The sequence below is a fragment of the Aythya fuligula genome, chromosome 1 (assembly GCF_009819795.1).
Source record: "Aythya fuligula isolate bAytFul2 chromosome 1, bAytFul2.pri, whole genome shotgun sequence".
Taxonomy (NCBI): Eukaryota; Metazoa; Chordata; class Aves; order Anseriformes; family Anatidae; genus Aythya; species Aythya fuligula.
This window is the reverse complement of record NC_045559.1, coordinates 137,588,353-137,613,495: the sequence shown is the minus strand read 5'-3', so window position 1 is coordinate 137,613,495 and position 25,143 is coordinate 137,588,353. Positions and strand designations below refer to the sequence as shown.

General features: G+C 37.2%; 1 protein-coding gene across 1 annotated transcript in view; it reads left to right on the top strand.

The window, feature by feature from the left end:
- Positions 1-22,127, top strand: part of GABRG3 (gamma-aminobutyric acid type A receptor subunit gamma3) — a 337,250-nt gene extending 315,123 nt beyond the window's left edge. Inside the window, exons 7-10 of the mRNA XM_032201704.1 lie at positions 5,550-5,702; positions 13,395-13,591; positions 15,203-15,232; positions 20,402-22,127. Of these exons, the coding sequence (XP_032057595.1) occupies positions 5,550-5,702; positions 13,395-13,591; positions 15,203-15,232; positions 20,402-20,680 (659 nt within the window). The 3' untranslated portion in view covers positions 20,681-22,127. The remainder of the gene's footprint in view (positions 1-5,549; positions 5,703-13,394; positions 13,592-15,202; positions 15,233-20,401) is intronic.
- The last annotated feature ends 3,016 nt before the right edge of the window (positions 22,128-25,143 follow it).

Here is a 25,143-nt window from a genome sequence, read left to right as displayed (position 1 = left end):
GTATTCAACAACAGGAGCAATCCTTGGCTTTATCTAACAGTTTTCAAATCATCCATAATGCAGCTCTACCACGGCATCAAAGAAAAGAATTGTAAATGAAGGCATTTGTCACTCAAGGACACTACTGTGTGCCTGATGGGCAGTGGCCAAACTAGTAGAAAATTTTCGACTTATTAAGAAATTAGAGAAGCCTAGTTCAGGAAAGAAAAAGGGAGAGTTTGATAGCTAAATTTAAAAAGCAGAGTGGGAGGAAGTGAAGAGCATTATTAAATAGGGTCTTCTCTTGGCTTCCAAATAAAAACAAAATGGGAAAAAAAAAATAATAAATAAATAAAAAGCACTGACGATCAGAAAATTAGGTTGCTTGCTGCTGGGTAAATTTGATAATAAAGACGATACCTCAATGCACTCTTGGTGTTTTTGCTGATAAAGAAATACTCATGACATACTGTATAAGTCCTCCTTCTAATGATTATATTTTTTAGTTTTGTTTTGTTTTGTTGTTGTTGTTGTTGTTTTTCCTCTGCAATAAAACTATCAACAACTTGGATAAACTCTGCCACTTGTTATTCCCCAGTTCTGGTGATGGAGAATTACAGTGTAAACTTCCACTTACATGCTGAAATTGTTCTATGTGTACATTGTAGTTTAATATTGCATTCTCTGTAAAGTCTTCATCCTTAACTTTTTTTTTTTTTCTAAGATAATTGGGATTGCAGTACATGTTAACCTCAGAGTATAATGGGAGAATGAATCTATGTATTATATAAAATGATTTGCAATATATCATGTTGTATTTGTGTAAGCTTTTCTTAAAGTAAAGTAACCAATGGCATTCTACTCAAATATTTCACCTTTAAAGGCCACTGTTCTTGGTGAAATATAAGCAAACTCCCAGCAGTTCTGTCACCCATGGCATTAGTCTTCAACAGCAAATAGAAATGGACTATAGCCTAGTTCATCAAAATCCACAGTAGTTATTCCCTAAAAAAAAAAAAAAAAATCATGATTGTTCCAAATGGTGTCCTACTTTCATACTAAAATGTTAAACGAATACAAGTCCTATGGGTCACAGACAACAGTCCTTTTGGTTTCATGGGAAGCCTGGCTGCACTATTCCTGTTACTCCAGATTTGTTGCCTCCAGATGCATTTTTGTTCTCATTATAGAAAACTGGTCAGGCACTATTTTGCCTCAAGGTAATTTTCATTATTGCAGTGAATTGGTCTGATAGTTCAGTTAAAAGTTAGTTTGCCTTCCTAGCAAATTCTTCAAGCTGTTAAAAAGTAGAATTCCTCTCTGAGTTTCAAAGTGAAGTTTCTTACTATTAGCTATTTCAGTGGTTCATAGCCAGGCAATCACTCTGTGACTACTTTTAAACCAAATACACTGATTTAATGATATGCAGTTTGGAAGGAGGCTTTCCCATCTTGTCTGCACTGCAGGGTTTTGTCACATAGTGAGCCCCAACTCCTCTCCTAGCAGTCACAGTAATGGCAGGCGGAGCTCTGAAGGCCGGTGAAGGAGTGAGGAGGCTGAGTGCAGTGTTTGAAAGCTTTTTCTCTCCTTCAGGTTGCTTGTGCCTGCAGGATGAACAGAACAGATCACAGGTCAGGTCTCTTTGAATAGAGTTTCTTTGTTCTGAAAATTAGTTCTCCATAAACCTTAAATACCTGTCAAATTATTTTGTGTGTATAGAGAAAGTCATATATACATAAAATGGTTACTTTCCATTAAACTGAAGCAAAGTGCTTTTAGATATATAGAGGATAATGTAGGTTTGTAGGAGTAATTTAGACTTTAATAACAATAATGCATTTTGAAACAATACATCAAACAGACAGCCATTTCACAGACAAGCCTGTTCTTCTGTATGCGAAGAGACAATCCAGGTGTCTCAAAAGCAGCTGACTTTTCTGAGGATAGAAGAACTGAAGTGGTCACTTAGTTGCAAAACATAATTTACCATAGCTATTAAAAATTCATCTAGTACATATTGTACAGAAAAGTGCTTGGTTTTGACAGCAATACCAACATTTGTGCTTTCAGTTGCCATTTCAGCAGTAGTGATTTTCTCCTCCTCCTCCTATGCATTTCCATCAACATTCATATTCTCCAAGATGTGTCCTCTCCAAGTACTGTGAGAGTACTGTAGGAGAAACAGCTAATTCTAATCTTAAAGTTTTACCTCCCCTTTGTGCCAGTAATTCCACTGAACCAAACTGTTCTCCCGATGTCTTTGTGTATTGTCTGTCAGCGTGTAAGGTAAAGTATGGCACAGAGAGTACAAGTCGGTTATGTACAGCCGCTGCCTTTGTGACTGGGTCTCTCTTTTTCATATGAGAATTTTTGTGTGAATTTCAGACAAGAAAATAGGTTAGTGAATAAATGAATATAGACAGTCATTATCCTAGGATTAATTCACTTCACTGGGTGCTTATTAGACAGCTATGGGACTTTGTTGGGTATTTGGGAATTTGCAGTTCTTTGTAAAATTCAGTCAAGTCATGGTTTCTGCAAATAAAGGATATTGTGGTCGTTTCTTTATTTGAGACAAAAAAAAAAAAAAAAAAAAAAAAAAAAAAAAAGTAGTTCTGTTGTAAGAAAAAGCAGTGGAAGGAATGGAGGACTGAGATGAACTGAGAACAAGCAGATAAAAAGTTGTGCATGGTTTTCAGAAAGAGGGCATAAAGTTGAACCATGAAACAAGGGAGAAAAGTAAATAAAATATCCTTTAAAAAGCTGATCTAAGTATCTACAGTGTCTTTGGCCACATTTGATACTATCATACACCTTTTTTAATCCTTGGCAACAAATGTAAATATTTTGGGCACTTTCACCTTCTTCTAGAGTGACTTCCTTCTGAAGTGAAGCCCTAAAACAGATTAGATAAAACGCATACTAAAAGTACCAGTTTCTTTTCATTGGGTAAACAAAGGAGGCCACAATGTGCAGGTCATTTGTAGAATCTCCCTTTTAGATGTCTAAAGACAGGTGAAGTGAATCATACCTGAAATACAATGAATAAGTTCCTAGCTAAATGTGAACTCTCTCCATCGTTGAATCTATGCCTCAGTGTTCTTGTCTGCAAAATAGTTGAAATGCTTGTTAATTTTCTACTGCTCTCAGTTTGTCAGGTTTGTTTCTGTTGAAGATCTTGGAAGCAGAGTCTATCTTACTAGAGAGTATCTTGCCATCCATATCTAGCTTCACTCTTATTTGCTCTGCTGTATATCACTGTAATGCAAGTCAGAGGATTAGAGACCTGTGTGTGTACTGGAATTGAGTGTATCATATATTGTGGTACACAATGAGAAGTCAGCAGCTTGCTTTGGTTTCTATTATTCTCAAGCAGCTTATCAGTAGCTGTGCAGTTCTAGATGCAAGAAGTAATAGAAAAAGTAAGGACATATTGCATTTCCTATAGTCTCATACTTCCTTTTTAGCTCACCCATCTACCTTGACAGACAGCATTTGAAACATTATCTTATGCTTTTTTCATGGTAGTTGGGTTTGTTCCCGTCACTAGAAGAACTGGTTTACACAGCCTCTGAATTTGTACTCCTATTTCTGCCAAATGACCTCAGCTCTTGTAGAGTAAATCTTTCTTCATTATTGTAAACCAGATTAGGAAACTGATGTAATTTAAAAATAAACCAGAAGAACCAATGGTTACTTACCCATGTCAATTCCTTGGTGCCATTCCTTGCACAGGGAAAAGTGCTGTGAATCAGTGGAATGAAAGTAACCCCCTGCCTGTGAACAACCCACAAGACTCTCTATGCCATGATGTACTTCAATGCTTCTTACTTGTAACAGCACTGGGCTCTTCCATTAAAGCTCTGCCCTTATATGCCAAACACCCGAATCTTTTGGAATGATGTCCAACTTCTCGGGGTCATAAGGTTTGTACTTGCACAGTACTCATGAAAATGCACAGGCTAATCTAACAGAGGCATGATGGAAGCACCTATGGTCTTATCAAACCTCTTCCATATATCTCTCTCAGAATGATGTACTTACACATAGAACAATTCCTATTGACACACTGTTCTAAGTTTCTGTCCCCAGATGCCATCCTCATATATTTATTTACCTTTTACTTTGCCATTTATGGTAGTTCACTCATATTATATTGGCCTTTGGTGTGTCTTTGGGTGGAAGTTATTTGTACTGAATTAATTTCTTTTCTACATCATATTTAGCTATAATCAAATACCAACTGTATTTAATTCTTTTGTTCATATTCTTTCTGATACTAGAAAACTATGCTTTAATTTGTCTCAAATCCAAATTAACTCATTCTGCCTCTACTTGGAAGAGTCATGTATACATTTCTTTGAGGATTAATCTCTGTTACCAATTTATTTGGTCTTATGGAGTTTTACAGCAACAAGACACATTTACCTACCTATAGGAAATCATCTCTTGTGCAAATATCTTATTCTAAAAAGTCAAGGCTTGTAACAAGAAGCAAAATAATTTATTAGTTAAGTGATTTAATCGGATAAAAAAAAAGTTCTCGGATGCATAAACTCCTATTCACATATAAAATTGAATCAACAAATATACTTCAAGCAAAGTACAGATATTGGTCTCAGTTCAGTTTCATTATTGTTAATCACTGTGACTGTCTGAGAGAAAAAGATAGTTAACAGCTGTGAAGCTGTGGGAGTTACTGCTAAGGATAGAGGTGATAAGGTCGGTAGCCTCTACTGGGTAGAGAGAGAGGGACAGATTATTATCCCCTGTGGAGTCATAAAGGTTAGCAGAAGAGATACTGTGAGGAAAATCACATAATGTGAGATAAACCAGACTTCTTACTGAGCTCTTGATATTATGATTTTTAGTATCCAGCAGAATAATAAACATTATATCCAGGCTCATCTTCTGAAAGTTAACAGATACTATGAGTGACCACTATTGCTTTGAGATGGAGGAATGATGACAAAAACAGACTCTTGATTTGTAGTGATGAGACCTTTAAAAGCATACAGTCTGACCTCTTTCACCAACACTGAAGCTCTGTTGTCTATAAATAACTTCTTATGTAAAGGCATATTGATGTCCATGCTACACTTGCTATAAAGACCCCAACCACCTGACTCAAATCTCAGAAAAAGATAACAGAAGTCACTCAAACCTAAGATGAGGGCAGAGAAGGCAAAGTTTGTTGAAAGAGGGATTTTGTGTGCTTAGTTACAGCATCTGGTGAGTGATGGTAGATTCATGTTTGTGGCCACGTAGCCATCCAGAAATACCAACTCTGGAAAGCCAAGATGCTTTTCAAAAACTTTCTCATCCAGAATGATTCCTGAGAGCCTCTGTCCAAACAGGTCAACATTTCCACAGAGACCTAAAAATAAAGGAAATTAGAATGAAAATGTTTATTTAAATTCTATTTCATACAAGTATTACAATACAGATGCTGTCAAAACACTAAGAAATATTTCATATGCAGCATTTTATGAGGCTTAAAAGAGCAGCTCAATGAACATCTGACTTTATCTCACCACAATGTCAATTTATTTTCTGTGCTATTACTGCAGGTGATTATGTAGTCATGACTATATACTTCGACTTAAGTAGAAGAATGGGATACTTCACTATTCAAACGTACATTCCCTGTATATTAACAGTTGTTCTTTCCTGGGTATCCTTTTGGATTAAAAAAGATGCCACACCAGCAAGAACAGCATTAGGTAAGTTGTTAATAGTTCCTTTCTCTGCTCTTTTCATGTAGTTCCTCCACTATCATTTGAAAATGTCAGCTTCCTTTCAAAGACACAGCAAGATATATACTCTGGATTAATGCTACCATGTCTTGCAGACCTGGATATATTTATCATTGAAGCCTTTGGTTTTCTGCCTTTAAGAGGGTAATTTAAAGTAATCTACCCCAGCCCTTTGGAATGACACTGCCACCTATTTTGCATAATATTCTAGAATTAATGGCTGTCTCTTTCTTCTCGCTATGATATTTTGGTGACATTTTTCAAGAATTAATTAATTGCACTGCTGGCTTCCTTCTCTTCTGAAATGCTTCCCCACAGGATATAATGTCCTATGCAACCTGAAAACTGTAGGATATAATAACATTAACTCATTCAAGATGTTTTAAGCTTGTACACTTGAAGTTAAGCTCCACACTAGGTGTATAGATATTTTTCACAGGTTGTAGAGGAAAAAGTTGCGGGAAAGAAAAAGTGCTGTAGAGAAGAAGTGCTGGAAAAGGTTTCTGAGCATCTTATTTGTGTCAGGACTGTTGTGTGCATTTTAGCATTGTTCTTTAGGATACACTCAGAAACTTTGACCATTTACTCTTATGTCTATATGAAAACCTGCAAGTTTTGCAAGCTCCAAGGGCATAGGGCTGTATAATAGCCAAATACAGGTGTAAATCAGAATTGAAGGAAACAAAACAAAACAAAACAAAACATTGTACTCCTGAGCTGCAAATAACTAAATTTTTTAGAAGTCTAGGAAAAAGGGGAGGTTGTGTCAAGGTTTAAATGTCTGTTTTTAAGAGCAAATGTTAGCATTCCTAGTTATTCACTGCTTATTCCTGCTGGAGTTTCTCACCATCTCTATTTAACCAGCTAGACCCTCTGTATCATTTAAATACAAACCAACAAGCTATTAAATACTCACCTGCCCAATATTTGGACAGAAATGGATAGGAAACATTTGTAAGAGAACCTGAGTCCCCAGGTTTGAGAGGGTGATACTGCTGCAAGGAATTACTGAAGAATAAAAGCTGCAAACAAGCTGAACCTTCTCAGAGGTCACAAGAAGGCAGCAGGCATGGTGTCCTCAAGGGCTGCTGTGTACTCACAGGTCTTCATTTAGCCACAGGATAGAAAAGGCCATTTGTATGAACCTTTTGTCTCTCCTCAATAGCTGATCAAGGGCCAACAGTACTTTTAATCCTTTTCCACCCAAATAACTAAGCCTTTACCAGAAATGCTTGTTACTTCTCATGTGAATCCATTTCTGTTAGCTCCCTTCCAAACACCAAAGCAGAGGCACAGTACTTGATCTCAGGAGGAAGACAACTTATTCAACTGTGCAGCTTATATACAGTTCTTCAAAAGGACTTGTCCTGTTCCTGTCTGTCCCTCTCCTGCACTAATAAATCTGAGCAGCCACCAATTTTAAGAGTACTGTAGTTTCCAGTAGAAACCCCCTGAAGGCTCTGAAGTGAAAAAAATAAAAAATAAAATTTAAAAAAATGGGAAGTGTTAACAAGATTTTGAAGCCCATTCATTTTGAATGAGATTTTAGCTGCTATGTCCCTTGAACTCTTACAGAAGTCACTTTCTAAGTCCTTGACTTATGGAAAAAAGCATATGGCCACCTATTCAGGGTGTCCTAAGGCATAGGATAAAAACCTTCTTCCTCCTAAAACTTCTGTTTCAATAGCTTAACTTTCCACTGAATGACAGAAAAAATACCATATCCTTACCGTATCCTCTAAGTGTAAATTCCTTAATAACCTCAGCTTTATTTAAGCAATTAAGCTGTATGGCAGCCATTCCTGCTATCAGTCCTTAGGCACCTTTCTAGGTGGAGGCTATTTCAGCTTTAAATCTTAGCAAGTGACAAAGGGCATCTTTCAAGCCAAGAGCAGCTCAGTGACATGGAGCTGTACAGCAGAATCAATAGGAAGAAAACTCAGAAAACCTATAATAAGACAACTGCAGAGATCACTGGTTCATATTTTACAGATAATTCTGTGCTAAAACCCATTTTTCATGAGGTCAGCACAAAATCATAATCTCCAGGATTTGCTCCAGAAATTTGTAAAACTAACAAACATAGACCATTAAAAGCCATGTGGCATCACATGGGTCCAGTTTCATGAGGTAATTTTCTGAGAAAGGAATGTTCAGTCTTCATTCCCCTTCTGTGAATGCCAAAGTGCCTTTACACTGTGGCTCTGGCTACATGATGTACCCTAAGACTAAGAGTTATTCTGTGACTCCCTCCACTTCCTGGACTGTGTGAAGATGGCCCAAAGGTGAGGATGGAGCAGATGTGCATTCGCCTGTTGCTGGCTGAGTAGACTTGCCTCTAGTGACCAGAAAATTGAGCAACAGGCCTTTAGCATACTTCCCTGCTGAAGAACTTTCTTCTTAAATTGGATGGCTCAATGGAGATAAGGAAAGATTGGCCACGCTCTGTCTTTTTTAACTAGGAGTGGAAAGCCCTATGTGCGTGCAGAGAGTCACACAACATCAATTTGGTTTATCGTTCATAATGCTTAATTTATTTAAGAGAAAAGAAAAATGGGAAGAAAGGTGTCTAACAGATTGCATTACTAATTTTCTGGAAGAAGCGTTCATATCCTGTCCCTGAGGGAAGTTCCCTACACCATACAGTTCATTTTTTCAATTAATTAGACTCAGATGTAGGTTAGAGCTCTGGTCACAACAGTGTTATTCTCCCTGCCTCACCCCCATAACCAGCAGGAACTTCAGAGAAAAAATGTATTCATATATTGAGGTCATGAATTGAAATGTTCCAAGGCTGTATTCAGTGGTAACAGTGACTAACTCCTAAAACTCTCATAGAGAATTTAATTACTGGGCTAAAATATAACTTTTTTAATAAATAAAGTCGAATGACTACAAAATGTATGTATGTGGGTCACCTCTTTCTGTGCACAGAGTCCTGTTGCTCCCAAATTGCAAATGGCCTCTTGACTCTTGGGATGCAGTAAGCAGATGTTCCCAGTTTACTGTAGGTGTCCTTGTATAATGCAGCCTATAAATCTGTCTGAGCAACAACACACACATGCACATTTGGAGAGTGGTGCATGGCAAAACTGTGAGTAATACAGCCAAAGGCAAACCACTGAAATTGTCCCGCTAATTAGTTGAAATGAATTGTAGACTCAGTGCACCAAAAATGCCCCAAGTATAACTGCATTAATGTGAAGGACTAGCATCAGGGAAACATTTCACTCTCTGAAATTAATGAGTAATTTCCTAAGCTATTGGCAACTACTCAGGGTTACATGAAGGACAGGTTTTACCCCTTTCTGAATAACTTTAAGTAATAAGCTATTTCTGTACTGGAAAAACTAAATGCAATCAGGGGTATTTGACTGAGGGGAAAAATGGGACCATAATAATCCTTTCAGCAGCACTGTCCAGAGGCAGCAAAGTGCACTTTAAGACTTGGCATCATAACCCCTTTTTAACATGCTCTTTGAGGGGCTGAGGCCCAGAGTGACAACGTGACTCATTCCAGGCCACCTGAAGAGTCAGTGGGAAAATGGAAATAGAATTTGAGTGTTGGATGAGAACTGTGTTTTGTGATCCTTGCTTATATTCCTCTCCATTCAAAGAGAAGAAAAAAAAAAAATGGCTCTCTGCTGTTTCTGCCCATCTCTAGTAATCAAAATGATCTTCTCCCAATGTTCACAGTCAAGAGCAGACAGCAAGTGTCTGAAGAAAAGTTATGATTTGGAAAATAAGAGGTTGCTTTTCACAAGGATGAAGGGAATTAGGTTAAACTGAAGATTTTTTCTGAGCTTTTCCCCTGCTTTTATAAAATGGGTATAACATATAATATGACTGGGCAGTTGCTACACAGCAACTTCAAACTGTAGGTTAAAAAAAATGCAGTGGGTATCAAGACCAGCAATGTGTTGATATAAAGGAAGATACAGATGATGTTTGATAAAAAATGAACATTGCTCTCCTTACCATTCCATCTTAAGCTCATTCACAAGGGGAAAAAACAGGTGACAGACCAGAAATGTTGAAGAGATGAAATTTATAAACAAGTAAGGCAGTATACATTTTCCCACAAGAAAATAAGAAAATTTGAGCCTCCCTAACCAAAGAGTTTCTAACACTGATAGTCTTGCTACCTCACTTGGCCAACTGCTGTAGAGTAAGCAGCTTTCAGCCAGTAATAATCTTAAATAACTGTTTAGACCAATGATCTAAAGGTTAAAGTGTTCTCATGCCTTATGTATCCCTACATCATTGATCTACCAGACAATACCTTTTGATTTATTAAATAGTATCTTTGGTATGGAATTTGCCCAGAGAATATAAATGCCACAAATGGTATTCGCAAACGTGCTGCCACTCACACGTGTCTACCTGAAAATTTTGAAGCCAGGTCACTTCAAATCTGTCTATGGCTTAAATATAGATTTCTGTTGACAAAGACAGTTTCACAGGACTGCAAATTTCAATAACAGACACAAAGCTCACTTTACAGCCCTTCTATCCCCAAAGTGAGAGACCTAACAGTTTCACCTGCCAAGATTTATTGTATTTGAAACCAGTCAACAAACCAATTTTTCTCAGTAGGATAGATAAAATGAGATAAGGGTAAGGTATCTAGATATTCTGTTTGGAAATGATAGATGTTGCGTATGTGCATATCTGTATATTCTGACTTATAAATAGGAATACAAAACTGTATTATCTTGTGCACCTCATTCTCCTTGCTCTCTGTATGTGTCCCCATAAGACTCAGTTTAATATTTCAAAACTTGTGTCAATGTGTCAGATTTGATAAAATTTGATAAAATTGATAGAGAGAATTTAATTATTTCAAAAACTCTTTATTTGCTTATGATCTGAGTTGGAATCCAAGTCCAATCCTCAGTTTAAATGAAGAATGATTATTTTATGTTGGATTTCATATACTGTAAAAATATTTTATAAAAAATAATAGAAGTAGAGATCTGTTTCTTTTACCTTTAGATGTTTCCATCTATGTGCTTAGCACTTACCTCATGTCCTTGCCATAATTTGAAATGTGGCACATAATCCAGAAACTGTGACTGCGTGTGATAATATTAAGCTTTCCTTTCCCTGAGGTTTTGTATTCTGATAGCAAAATGTGATTTGTTGTCAAAGTGATGGATAGTATCAGTTTCAAAAGGAAAAAAAAAAAAAAAAAAAAAAAAGAGAGAGAGAGAGAAAGAGAGAAATCTTATATCATTGCTGAATCTTTAAATTTAGTGGAATTATTGTGCTTCAATCGGTTAAAATTGGTCTGTAGCCACTCAAAACTCCAAGACCTGTAGCAGTGATGTATAGACAACACAATTTGCTGGGTTGGTTTTTCTTAGTTCTCAACTAAAGCTTTAAGGTTTTCAGTCTCAGGCATAATTCTGTCAGGATATCACATTTAGGCTTAAGAAACAGACATAGTCTGAGTTGAGGACTTTTGTACTTAAGTACAAAGGCCAATGGCAATTTTTCTTTCACTTCTCCACCTTTCAGTCCATATGCAGTGTGGCAGCTGGTTGTCATTACAGATACCTACAAAATAGTTCATCATAGTGGCCTGTGGCCACTAACACCAAGGCCTGTGGTATGGTCATACAAAAAGTCAAATTAACTTATAGTTAGTATGGGCCAAATCAAGGCTAGTGAGCCAACATCTTTTGCAGCTGGACGTCTGTGCAGTTGACTACTGTGGTGAATGGTTACCTATGGAGGTTGTCTCTGGAGCTTTTAGAAGCATCAGTTAGCTCCAGAGCTGTATTTGAGGGGTATGGAGACCTGGAGACTTGTAGCTGGATCACGGCAGCCACATATATTGGGAAGTGGCATAGCTGAGAGGAAACATATATTTTCCTAATATCTTTTAGATACAAAATACATTTACAAATTCTAAAAACATGTCTATGCTGAAGTTCAGAAATGTAATTGCAGTTCATATGTAGACTAAAGTAGTAGTAGTAATTTAGCGAAAGCCACAAAACCTCAGAGAAAGTTGAAAAAAAAAATCTGTAATACTCGGGCAACTCTTTTGTACTATTTGTGCTGTTACATTTGTATTGACAGATGAACTGGCTAGCTTAAAGTTTGCATGTAGTACAGTGGATGCTCTGGATTCTGGTGCAACACAACCAAATATTGAGGTTATATGCACTGAATAAGGGAGTTTCCCACTTCCTACCAGTATTGTTTTGATCTTAGTTATTGGGTGGTGATTTTTTCAGCAACATTTTTTCCCATTTCTATTTGCTATTTGTTGTAAGAGAAGGTCTAGGCTCAGGAACTATTCTGGCTCTTCCAGGAACTTTCTGATGATTTGAATGGGGAGGGTTATTCTTGTGAGTTACTGTAGTTTCTATCAAATGCTACAAATCAAAGGTGGGCATTCTTTTGTGAAGAGAAAGTAGTCAAAAGTAATCCATAGGACTTCTTTCTCTCCAGAGTGCCATTTGTGGGAAATAATTTTACTATAGGGCATAATTTCAGTTATTCCCTGCCATTTCAAACACTGTGTACCATTGCAAAATACCACTTTAACTATAAAAAGCAAGATTACCTTACAGTTATGTTGTTTTTAGAGCAGGCTCTCTCTTGAGACTTATTTGAGTGAGAGCTTTATTTTTCTTTCCAAATCATTGAGGAGTTTTATTTTTTTTTCTATCAGAAGGCTTGCAGTACATAACAGATGATTAAAAGCATCAGTCCAAAGCAGGAATGAAAAGACTTCTATTGCTGAGAAATGAACACAAATGATATGAATTACCCCAGCAGCCAAACAACTGACACCCCATAGACTTCATTCTAATACTGGTTTTATTGTTTCAGGATATTTCACTTTAAGTAATCCTGATTTTATTCATTATTACTAAATCAATCTAAGATGTGATGCTTTGTACAAATTGAAAAGGCTATTTCTATTAAGGTTACATCTGAATTTTGTCTGTTTTCCCTGAGTCAGAAGGAAAACAGCAATGGAGCAATCCCAAGAAAGCAGCACTGTAAAAAATATATTTTTCATAGTCAGAGATTTGCAGCAAGTTTTTTCCCTTCCCTTCCCTTCCCTTCCCTTCCCTTCCCTTCCCTTCCCTTCCCTTCCCTTCCCTTCCCTTCCCTTCCCTTCCCTTCCCTTCCCTTCCCTTCCCTTCCCTTCCCGCTTAGTACAAGATTCTTCATTACAGCAGTATTGCTGTGATGAACTCCATGTTTCCTTCTTTGTTGTTGTTCTACTTTTGTTGTTGTTGTTGCTTCTTTCTTTGCTTCTTTAATTGTTCTGGGTTCGATATCTTTTAAGCTTTACACTTTTCTTCAAAAATTTCATTTTCTCCTCCTGAACCCCCAACTCCAACCTAACTGGGACCAGAAAAAGAAGAGATGAGGAAAACCACACTGAGAGGCATGGGAACCTCAGTTTTGCAAAGACAAATGTAAACAGCTGAGGAAATATTTGTTTACAAAGTACCAGTGATTCTACTGATGTTATTTTTTTTCATTGCTTTTATACTACCAGATGAAATTAATGAATTTCCTTTAATTAATTGGGTAGACTTTGGCACTCTGTTTTATGTGTTGGTTTCCAAAGGTTATTCTGTGGCTGCAGAAAGGATGTTGCATACAATTAAAATCAGATTTCCTCTGCAGGAATTACCACAGTATTGACCATGACAACTTTGAGTACCATTGCAAGGAAGTCATTACCCCGTGTCTCCTATGTCACCGCTATGGATTTGTTTGTGACTGTATGCTTTCTATTTGTCTTCGCTGCTCTGATGGAGTATGCAACCCTCAACTACTACTCCAGCTGCAGGAAACCAAACTGTACTAAGAAGAAAAAGTCGGTAAGATGGGAGTGCTTTAATTTGTTTTTGAGACTGTATCTGGCCCTGAGAGCAGAGAATCATTCAGTGACATCCTGTCACTCATGACACTCCACTCGTCCTAGCTTTTCCCAGTTCATGGTATGATCTGCACTGAAAGCCAATGGAGAAAGTTTGCTCAGAAACTTTCCTAACTGCTCAGAAAGTTTCCTAACAGATGCATTCTGCTGACCATGAAGCAGAAGCCATGCCCATGTATTTTTTTTTCCCTCCCATTATTGTGCTGTTAGTCAAAAAGGACTCCACTGGAAGAGAGTTCATAGCTTTTTATACAATTATAGGTACATCGATGTATATTCAAATTCATATGTTATCTTGTGGCTTAACAGGTCTGGAAATATTTGTGAACTTTACAAACGAGATTTCATTTTTTTTGTTGTTTTCTTTGTTTTTTTTTTTGTTTGTTTGTTTGTTTTGTTTTGTTTTGTTTTGTTTTTGTTTTGTTTTGTTTTGTTTTGTTTTGGGGGGGAGGGGGGTGGGAACCAGTATTTGTTTTTAACCCTATGCACAAATGTTTCCACATACAAAAACAGATGAGATCACTTACAAAGGTATTATATGTGGTTGCATTTTTGGACAAAAAGACTCACCCAGGAGTAATGAACACACAAGTTCTTTATGTAGAATTAAAATAGCCATGTAGGAAGAATTTTCTGGTGTCCATCATAATTGACTAAGAGAATGGCAAGAGGCAGTATAATGAAGAAAAAGAAAAACTCAGTTTAAATGCCAGGAAGGGGAAGCAGGTTGTCCACTCAACATCACTGGAAAATCTGTGTTTGAGATCGGTAGTTGGAGAGATTGGATGCCATTTTGTGCAATGGAGGAAAAAATCAGGAAAACAGGAATAGGAAGCATAACAGGAAAAAATGTGAAGGAGGAAATTGGAAAGAGAGAAGGCTAGGTTCAAGGCATCATAGATCATGAGACAGAAATGGATTGAATGAAGTGCTACAGAAAGTGATTGAATGAAGAACTAATGCAGGAAAAGACAGAATGCATATGGAATTAGAGAAAGCCTAGAAACCCATAAACTTAGTCAATGAAAACTCCATTAAACCTCTAATAGCTTCTTGTAAAAATGCATTGCACAAGAAAGGCAAAAGAAGAGTGTTACCAAAAGAAATTTATGAGACAATCAAAATGAACTTGCTAATGATCAAACTAAAATTGCCATCCTATAGGGAGACTGAATGAAAAAGCCATTAGTATCTGTGAGTTGGATATATTTCCAGACATGTGAAAGAAGCTGAGGGAAAACATGCAACATTGATGATATTTAGGTTAACACAAGAAGAAATCCTTACTTAGCTATCGTTTGCTAAATTAAAAAAAAAAAAAATGTTGAATAAAGACAAAGTGGATGGAAACTAGGTGCACATTCTGCTGAGGTTTCATGCAGCTATAAATTGTGCAGAATATTATGCTAAGTATACTGAATATTCAGTATGAATAGTTCTATGGAGAAATGCATTTTAGGGTTTATTTTAAGAAACATTATTGAACATTGGATGAATATGAAGCAATAATTATGTTTTCTTCTGAATATTTCTTTTGTTATCTTTATTTAAGCTACCTGATGTCAGTTTTGGTCATGTGATGGTAAGTATACTATTTTATTCTCTGATAGCAATGGAGGCTGGAATGTATGGTTGACTTTTATATGCAATAATTTCTGATAAAGCTGTATTGCTATGTTATGCTTTACCTTGACTTCACTATAAATATTGTTTTGCTTTTTTGATAAAAGGTCACTTTGTTTTTGGCTTTGGCAGAGGAACATAACTGCCTCTTTCTATCAGGATTTATCAAATGATTTGGAAGGGAGAAGAGAAGTGTAAACATTATGTGCTATTTCTACCTAGGAATGTCATGTGTCTGCTTTATGTAATACTACAGTTTCTCATTACATTCTAGTAAAAAGTAATAAGCACAAGACCTACCATAAATGTACATGGAGATTTAACTGAATTTCATAGAAAATAATTCATTTATGTGTATCTGTAAAGTCTTTAGCAAATTTTCAGTTGAATTTTTTTTAGGAACAAAAGTTTAGCACAGAGTTGCGTTAGTACTGTATCTACAAATAGAATTAATTCTATTCCTCAAACTTCCAGGTAACTATTTCTTTAAGTACCACTGTAATAAAATTTAAACTGAGCAAAAAAATGTGTCTCTATTTTGTATGAAATCTGTAACCATGATACATACTACAATATACACAAAGTAGGCAGAGGGCCAATTAATCAGCTGCTTGGATGATCTGTTTTTCAGTAATCAGATACAAATAAGTACAACAACAGAACCAAACCATTCTATTCACATTTCTTGATTTGTATAATCTGAACTTTATGATTTACAACTGCTAGCTCCATGTTACTAGCTCACCTTCTATAAATATTGTTAAAAAAATGCTCTTAAAAAAAAAAAAAAAAAAAAAGTTTTCTGAAGTATTTATTTTACTCTATAAAGAGCTCATATAGTATTGAAAGTCTGCTTATTGATAATGAATGGCTTACAGGAGACATTGCATTTATATACTTCCTACTGCTGTCATTCTCTGGAAATAATTTTCTGAAATGTTAAGTCAATAAAGCACATTGAATTCACTTGCTGCTTCCCATCAGCAGGCAAGTGTTCAGCCACTTCCAGGAAAGCAGGGCTCATCATATGTAATGTTTTTTAGGAAGACAAATGCCATCACTCCAAATGTCACACACACACATATACCAATACTTCTTTACCCCAGCTTGTATTGCTTAGCATGATGTCATATGGGATGGAATATCCCTTTGGTCAGCCTGGGTCACTTTTCCTGGTGTACTCCCATCCTCCACGCTGGCAGGGGTTGGACGAGAAGCTGAAAACTCCTTGGCTCTGTGTAAGCACTGCTCTGCAACAACTGAAAACATTGGTGTGTTATCACCACTATTTTCATCAAAAATCCAAAACACAACATTGTGAGAGCACCTGTGAAGAAAATTAACTCTATCCCAGCCTATCCATGACACCTGGGCAGCCCATTCCAATACTCAATCACTCTTCTGTGAACAAAATTCTTCCTGATATGAAATCTAAACCTCCCCTGGTGCAACTTAAGACTGTTTCCTCATGTCCTATCACTTGTCACCTGAGAAAAGAGACCAACACACTCTTAACTACAATGTCCTTTCAGGTAGTTGTTAGACAGTGATCAGGTCTCCCCTCAGCCTCTTCCAGACTAAACAAGCCCAGTTTCCTCAGCTGCTCCTCATATGTTTTATTTTCTAGTCCCTTCACCAGCTTCATTGCTCTTCTCTGAATGCGTTGTAGCAGCTCACTATCTTTCTGGTAGTGAGGGGCTCAAAACTGAGCATAGTACTCAAGGTGTAGTCTCACTAGTGCTAAGTACAGAGGGACAGTCACTTAGAATCATAGAATGGTTTGGGTTGGAAGGGACCTTAAAGATCACCCAGTTCCAACCCCCTGCCATGGGCAGGGACACCTCGCACCAGACCAGGTTGCCCAAAGCCCCATCTAGCCTGGCCTTGAACACCTCCAGGGATGGGGCATCCACAGCTTCTCTGGGCAGCCTGTACCAGTGCCTCACTGTCCTCTGAGTAAAGATTTTCTTCCTAATATCTAATCTAAATCTACTCCCTGTTAGTTTAAAGCCATTACCCCTTGTCCTGTCACTCCACTCCCTGACAAAAAGTCCCTCCCCAGTTTTCCTGTAGGCCCTTTTTAGGTCCTGGAAGGCTGCTATAAGGCCTCCCTGGAGCCTGCTCTTCTCCAGGCTGAACAATGTCAACACCCTCAGTCTGTGTCCCTCTGTTGCTCAGGGGCCCAGAGCTGAACGCAGTACTCTGGACTTCCCTTGTCTTGCTGGCCATGCTATTTCTGATTCAGGCCAGGATGCCATTGGCCTTCTTGGCCACCTGGGCCCACTGCTTGCTGATGTTCATCTGGCTGTTGACCAACACCCGCAGGTTTTTTCTGCCAGGCAACTTTCAAGCCATTCTTCCCCAAGCCTGTATCACTGCATGGGGCTGTTGTGACCCAGCACAATACCCAGCATTTAGCCTTGTTAAATGACTGGACACAATGGACACAGCCCATCAATCCAGCCTATCCAGATCCCTCTGCAGAGCCTTCCTACCCACGAGCAGATCAACGTTCCTGCCCAGTTTGGTGTCATCTGTGAAATTCCTAAGGGTGCACTCAATCTCCTTATCAATATTATTGATAAAAATATTAAACATAGCTCACACCAATACTGAGCCCTTGGGAATACCACTTGTGACTGGCTGACAACCAGATTTAACTCCATTCACAATGACCCTTTGGGCCTGGCAATCCATCCAGTATTCTACCTGGTGAAAATTACTTCCATCCCAGCCAGGAACAGCCAGTTTCACTAGCAGAATGCTGTGGAAAATAGTGTCAAATGTTTGCCTCACAGAAGGCTAACAGTATCCTGGACTGCATTAGGCAAAGCACTGCCAATGGGTTGAAGGAGGTAATCTTTCCCCTCTACTCAGCAATGGTGGGGCCATACCAGGAGCATTGTGTCCAGTTCTGGGCTCCCCAGTATAAGAGAGACATGAACTGGAGAGATCCCAGTGAAAATGAAAAGATACTGGAGCAGCCCACTTGTGAGGAAAGGCTAAGATCTAGGCCTGTTCAGGCTGGAGAAGAGAAGGCTCAGGGGGATCTCACCAGTGTCTATAAATATTTATAGGAAACATGCAAAGAGAATGGTGCCAGGCTCTTTCCTGTGGTGCCCAGTGACAGGACCAGAGACAATCGGCACAAAATGGAACACTGGAGGTTCCCTCTGAACATCAGAAAGCACTTCTGTACTTCCTGCAGGTGACAGTGCTGGCATAGGCTGCCCAAAGATGTTGTGGGGTCTCCTTCTTGGAGATTTTAAAAAGCCTCCTGGAGATGGTCCTGGGCAAGGCCTCTGGGTGCCCCTGCTTGAGTAGGGGGGTTGGACCAGATGGCCTCCAGTAGTGCCTTACCAACTCAGCCATTCTGTGGTTCTGTGATTCTGTGACCAAGCAGATACCATTCACCTTCACTTGGTATCTAGTCAGCTCTAGACCCTTCTTAACTGACAGAAATTAAAGCATCCAGATTAACCTAATTGTTTTATCAGTATATTTATCTTATGCCATGAGTAGAAACTTGGTAGAACAAAACAATAACAAATTAAAAAAATATATATTGATAGATGAGAATGTTTTCTTTGCAAAACCAGGGTATTTCTTTCTCTTCATTTTCCAAAATCATATGGGGGATCTAAATTTGCCTTTATACTTTTTAAAACAAAAATTGTAGCCAGGTATATAAAAAAGGTTAGTCCATGAGTAGGAAATTTTCAAAAAGCATGCAGGAAATGGACAATATATGATATAGTAGTACAGCACAATTCCATGTATACTTTAATGATAGCCATTTTTCTGTCCAAAGTGCTACAGGAATGTACAATAACCTGAGACCTTTTCCATGTGGCAGCCCATTGTAAAATTCTGACATCAGCCACCTGAAACTTTACAAATGAAAGAGAAGACCAGGACAGTGTAATTTGTGTTATCTAATCTCAGAGATAGTCATTCACAATAAATGGATTCACAATAATCTGCTTCTAAATTGGAACCTGTTTGCTGTTCATTTCACAATGTACCTGGAAGATTTTAGTTATTTACTTACACTGAGATGAATTGTGCCCAAGAAGTAAATGGCTGGATAGCTTAGGGACCATGTTCAGAAGTAGTTACCTACATCACAGACACCGACATCTGAGCAGGAGAGCTCCCACATCAAATTCTTAGCTCATATGTAATGAGATGGGTAATACTGTGGCATGCAAAATCAAACAGAAGAAAGAAAATATCCTAAGAGGCACCTTAACTGTGACCTGTTTCACATGCAGGGTGAAAGTTTTCATGTATGTCTCCACACCTTCAACAGAAGGTATATTCTGTATAGCAAGCATAGAAGGGGCCTGGACTTTCCTAGACAGCTCCCTCTAGAGTGTAAGGAGGCATGATGCAGGAGCATGTGTAGCTTGTTAGTACATGCTCGTCCAGGCAATGGCAATGCTTAGTACAATGGGAAGGGGAGGGACCCCTGAGAAAACACTTGGAGAAAACCACGATGACAGCGCTGAGGTCTACTTTGTCAGGATGGTGCAGACAGGCAGCAAAGCAGATAGGAGCTTTCCTAGCTTTCCTGGTGATGACAGCAGAGGAGGTGACCTTTGTGAGGGTCAGGTGACTGGCTTGATGAGAGATATTATCAAAAGAAAGTACCTTTCATGAACAGGAAATGATGTGACAGGAAAGGTGACAAAATGTAAATAGGGATTTCATTGAAGAAGGAGAGATCTGTAAGTGCGAGTCAAACTCTGAGGCATGATATCCAAGTGTCCTGCTTCTGAGCATGATTAGTGCAAAAACCACTAAGGGCACATGCCTAGGAGTGGCATTTAAAATCCTGTGCTGAAATCATAGTTATCTGTTGCTAACCATATCTGTTTTTACAAATCATGGTAAGGTTAAGAGAATGCAGCTTATTTAAGTTGCCACTCCACAACATCTATATGGAAATTCTTCTGAAAAGGCATCCTTTGAGGGAAAGAAAGTTGTTCCCTAAATCTAGAATTCCTGTGGTATTGACATCTTACTCCTATCATCTTTCATGTCTCCTGTGTTTTTTCCCATGATTATCAATTGTGCATCATCCATAAAAGTTTATCAAACTGTTGATTTCTTTTTCTCTCCTCAGAATTATTCTGTACTTGATATGAGACCACCAACTACAGTCATCACATTGAACAATGCCATGTACTGGCAAGAATTTGAAGAGGCGTGTGTCTATGAATGTCTGGATGGGAAAGACTGCCAGAGCTTTTTCTGTTGTTATGAAGAATGTAAATCAGGCTCATGGAGGAGAGGACGGATTCACATAGACATCTTAGAACTTGATTCTTACTCTAGGGTCTTTTTTCCTACGTCCTTCCTGCTGTTTAACCTGGTCTACTGGGTTGGATACCTCTATCTTTAAATGTTGCCTGTAGTGGTGAAGACTGTCGTGTTTTCACACTGTGGAGGTGCAGAAAAAGTGAAGGACATGGTCAGATTCATCTCAAATTATAGAGGCCACATTAACCTTCACCATCACAGAGCCTGATGAAGAATTTTAATATGTAATTTCCTGAGAAAGAAAAATGTGGAAGAATTCTCTCCTTACTGCTATTCATTTTAAGGGAAAGATTCTTACAAAATTCAGCTGAATTTGTAGTGTAAGCAATGTTTATGAATAATTATTGTATATTAGAATTCTTACTATTCTCCCTTGGCATAGAAGCTATACACAATTCAGGCAAGGGTTAAGTATGTCATTTTTGTTCTTCATTCCCATACTTTCTTCAAAATGTTGCCATATCCCTGAGGCTCAGAGAAACATATACTGGCACTAGCAAGCAAGCTAAAGCCAGTGAAACCACCCATTTATATTTAAACTTGCTTGAGCTATTTCCCGTAGGTTCTAGGAAATATTTTCCTGATGATCTCCTTGATATAGAGAAACCACCAAAAGACAGTAATAAATGTCTTTGGTGAGATTAAAACAGGGAAGCTACTCACTGCAAAGGTCTGGGATTTGTGGAATTAGCCACTTACCAAATGTATTGGTTTTAATTTGAGATGAAAAGGCAGAGTTCTAAGAACGCTAATATTTTGATATAAATAAAACTTGACTATCTCTGAGACAACTCTAGGCATAACTTCTACTGTTTTTCAAGCTTTTAACTGTCTTTTTTTATGACTGGTTAAACACAGGATGGTCATTGATTTCTAAAGTACTCTACTTGAAGCAGGACAAGATTCCTGCTTGTTTGTGTCATTGTAGCAGATTACAGTTTATAGGCCATGAGTAAAAATCACTATATAATAATAGCACTAGGAATATGTGACTTTCTTCAGATTGCAATTTACTAAAAAGTGCTCTCATGCATTCCTATCTTTTCTCTTCCAAAGTTATTTTATAAAATAAAATTAAAAAAAAAAAAAAAAATGAATGCCAAAGGCCATTTTAATTTCTTCCATAAAGTTAAATTTTGCAGTCCTTATTTATGTCATATATTCCTTGGATCTGACCTGAAGACTGAATACTTTTATGGGACTGTCACCCCTGGATCAAACATGGAATAGCTGGCACATGTAGAGAAGGTTGTCTTGATCTTTCCTAAACTACCAACTACATTTTAGTACAGAGGGGTATTTTGTACTTTTCAAACTTTTGACCATTGTATTCTTAAAAGGACCGTTTTTTTCAACAATTAGTTTTACAGTGTTAAACTAGATTACTTTTTTTACAGACTGTCTCAATTGTTATTAAGGAATTAAACAAATTCAAGACTAGATAGCGATGGCTTTTCACTACCCTTTGGATAACAAAACTGTTACAGAAGAACTGTTACAAACGATTAGACAGATTCACCTCAAAAAAAAAAAAAAAAAAAAAAAAGTGTGTTTCTTCCATGCAGTATTTGGAATTTTTATTTTTTTTTTAATTGTAGATGTGATTTAAGAGCAGTTCCAGCAGTTCCTTTTCTTCTCAGAAGGAAAATTCTGCAAACACGAAAAAGCTATTGCAATGATAATTAGAAGAGAAATGCTGTCATGTTCTTTGAAACATCACTGTCTGTCATTGCTGTTTCCCTGTGCTTCCAGTAAATTTTAATTAAGAAAAATTACTAATATGAAAGATAAATCTAGTTTATCTTCTGTTTTTTACTTGTCTAAAATATCAGCGATGAAAACTGAGTTTAGGGAGAGAGGGAAACCACTTCTTCAAGAACTAATGAAACTCAAATTACAAACACAGAGAAGAAATATTTGTGGGCAGTATCAAAACCTTATTTTGAAAAAAAATCTTCCCATTTTGATGTCTTGTAAAACAATAATGACCTTCTGATTTCAAAATACTTGTTGAAGCTTTTGCTAACTTTCAGTCACAAATTACTCTGTAAACTTACTACTATGTAAACCTTTGTGTCCTGCATTGGAAATGTGGCTTTATTTAAGAATGAAACTTGTATTTTCAGTAATGGAAGAAGGAGGTTGAATTGAAGTTTAATATCCTGGTCTGGAATTACATTTTAATCTATCCTAACAGCCACATTCCGCCATATTTTATAAGAATACCAGTAATACATCAAGCCGAAATACGAGATTGGAAACAATTACCTTTTGAGGACCTGATCCTGCAAACCCTCTGCACAACCAGTTGATTTAGGTGGGAGTATTTAGACAGATGAAACACAATGAGGTAGCTTCCACCATTAAATTTCCTCTCAGAAAGAGCAGTCAGTCATTGGAATGGGTTGTCCAGGGAAGTGGTGGAGTCACTATCCCTGGGGATGTTTAAGGAAAGGTTGGACATGGTGCTTAGGAACATGGTTTAGTGGGTGATATTGGTGGTTGGACCAGATTATCTTGGAGGTCTTTTCCAATCCTAATGATTCTATGGTTCTAAATCCTGAATGAGTAAAGTTTGTTTAGCAATTCCATATCAGTGAATGTCCCAAGAGTAAGTATGGAAGTAAAATGTTCCCATTTTTGATGATATGTGTGTATTTATGCACTTCTGCTCATGCCTGTCCACTACAGCTAAAAGCACACAGTCTTGTCAGTTCCTTACTTGAAAGACTAAGGTTAAGTCCATTTATATTGCCTCTTCTTTCTGACTACTTTCATAAGCAGAACTTGAAAGCATATAATTCCACTCTTTTCCATGCTCCTAACCAAGAAAGAATCTGCAGACAGTACTGGTTTCCTCTGTTATACTGACAACAAAGGGCATATTCTACTTTGTAATATATTTTACTCTGGATTTAAGTACACACACACAAAAAAAAAAAAAAAAAAAAAAAAAAAAAAAAAAAAGACAAAAGGCAAGTAAGGCAAGTAGCTGTAAGCTGAAATGTTCCAGAATACATTTGTCTGCTTACTCCTAGTTGCTTGGTTTGCTCTCTCTGCTTCACTGCTCTATGCTTTGGCAGCAATTGTGAAACTATAGAGGTCAGGGAAGATAAGTTTTCTAGGTTCTGCATCATTCAAAATGTAGTTATTCTAGACACCTAGATAACATCGTCCACATATATCTGTTTGCCAGACCCTTCTGTAGTAGCAAGGAATATCCTTATTAACCTCCAGATATTCTTTTACTTCCTTTGTAAATTGAAAAGGATTAACACTACTGTGCACGAGAAATATAAGAAGCACCTTTCAGCCTTCTAGAATGTTTTTGAATCAGATGATTTCATACTCATGACTTGCAATTATTCACCTACTTCTTTTTGTTATATTTTATACTTTTCCAAGGCAAGGAAGGGAAGGGAAGAATAAAATAAAATAAAATAAAATAAAATAAAATAAAATAAAATAAAATAAAATAAAATAAAATAAAATAAAATAAAATAAAATAAAATAAAATAAAATAAAATAAAATAAAATAAAATAAAATAAAAATTCTTAAAATCAACTCATTTGTATTTGGATAAGTATGTAAAACCACAAAATCAAGGAACTTCACATTGCATTCTTTCCATTCTGAAGTTACAGAAAGATTGTGAGGTTTTTTAGCTTTTTTTTTTTTTTTTTGCTGTGAGACAACCAACTTTTCCAAGATGACTAGACATAAAATCAAACCTCTTATTTCTCTCCCTTCACTTAAAAGTTGATTGACAGTGTTTTCCTGCATTAAAAGCAGCATTTTCAAGGCAATTAAGAATGTAAAAAATTAGTTTTAAGCTTAATTCACTCTTCTTAATTCTTCTGGCGTTGATGTCTAACATGCATCCTTCTTTTACAGACATTCTACTATGAATAAGTATATAACAACTTGCAGCCAGTTTATGCTATCTCCATGTCTAGCAGTACTGTGGAACTGAAATACTCTACACAATTTTAGTGCAACTTTCTTAGATTAAATCTTTTATTTTATTTTTATTTTTTTTTAGATTAAGTCTCCTTAGGCATTTTGTTAACCTTTTTTTTCTCTTTCAGATTTTTCTTTCCTCCCTCATCATCTCTCACTTATATGTTGGGTCAATAAAAATGATTACAATTACAGCAGGAAGAATCCAAAAATCTATAACTGTCTTCATAGAAACAGTGACAAGTAATGTGAAACAAAAACAGGAGGAAGAGATTGTTTTTATTGCTGTCCCACTCCTCTCATTCTGTTTTTCACACCATCTACCGACAGCTAATTCCAAATCATCCACCTGGTGGTTTACGTATTCATCAGCTGGAACAGCAGTGACATATGAGCCTTTAGCTGATAAGAAATGATATTTCAGGAACTGGAAGCATCCTGCCAAATAACTCAGATAACTATCTCCAACACTTTTACATCTCTAATCTGTCTATGAACCTAAAACCTCATGTTGCTTCATGAATTTATTACAACTCACCTTCCCCAATCTTTTTGTGACCTAGGGAAGCATGCTTACCTCCTTT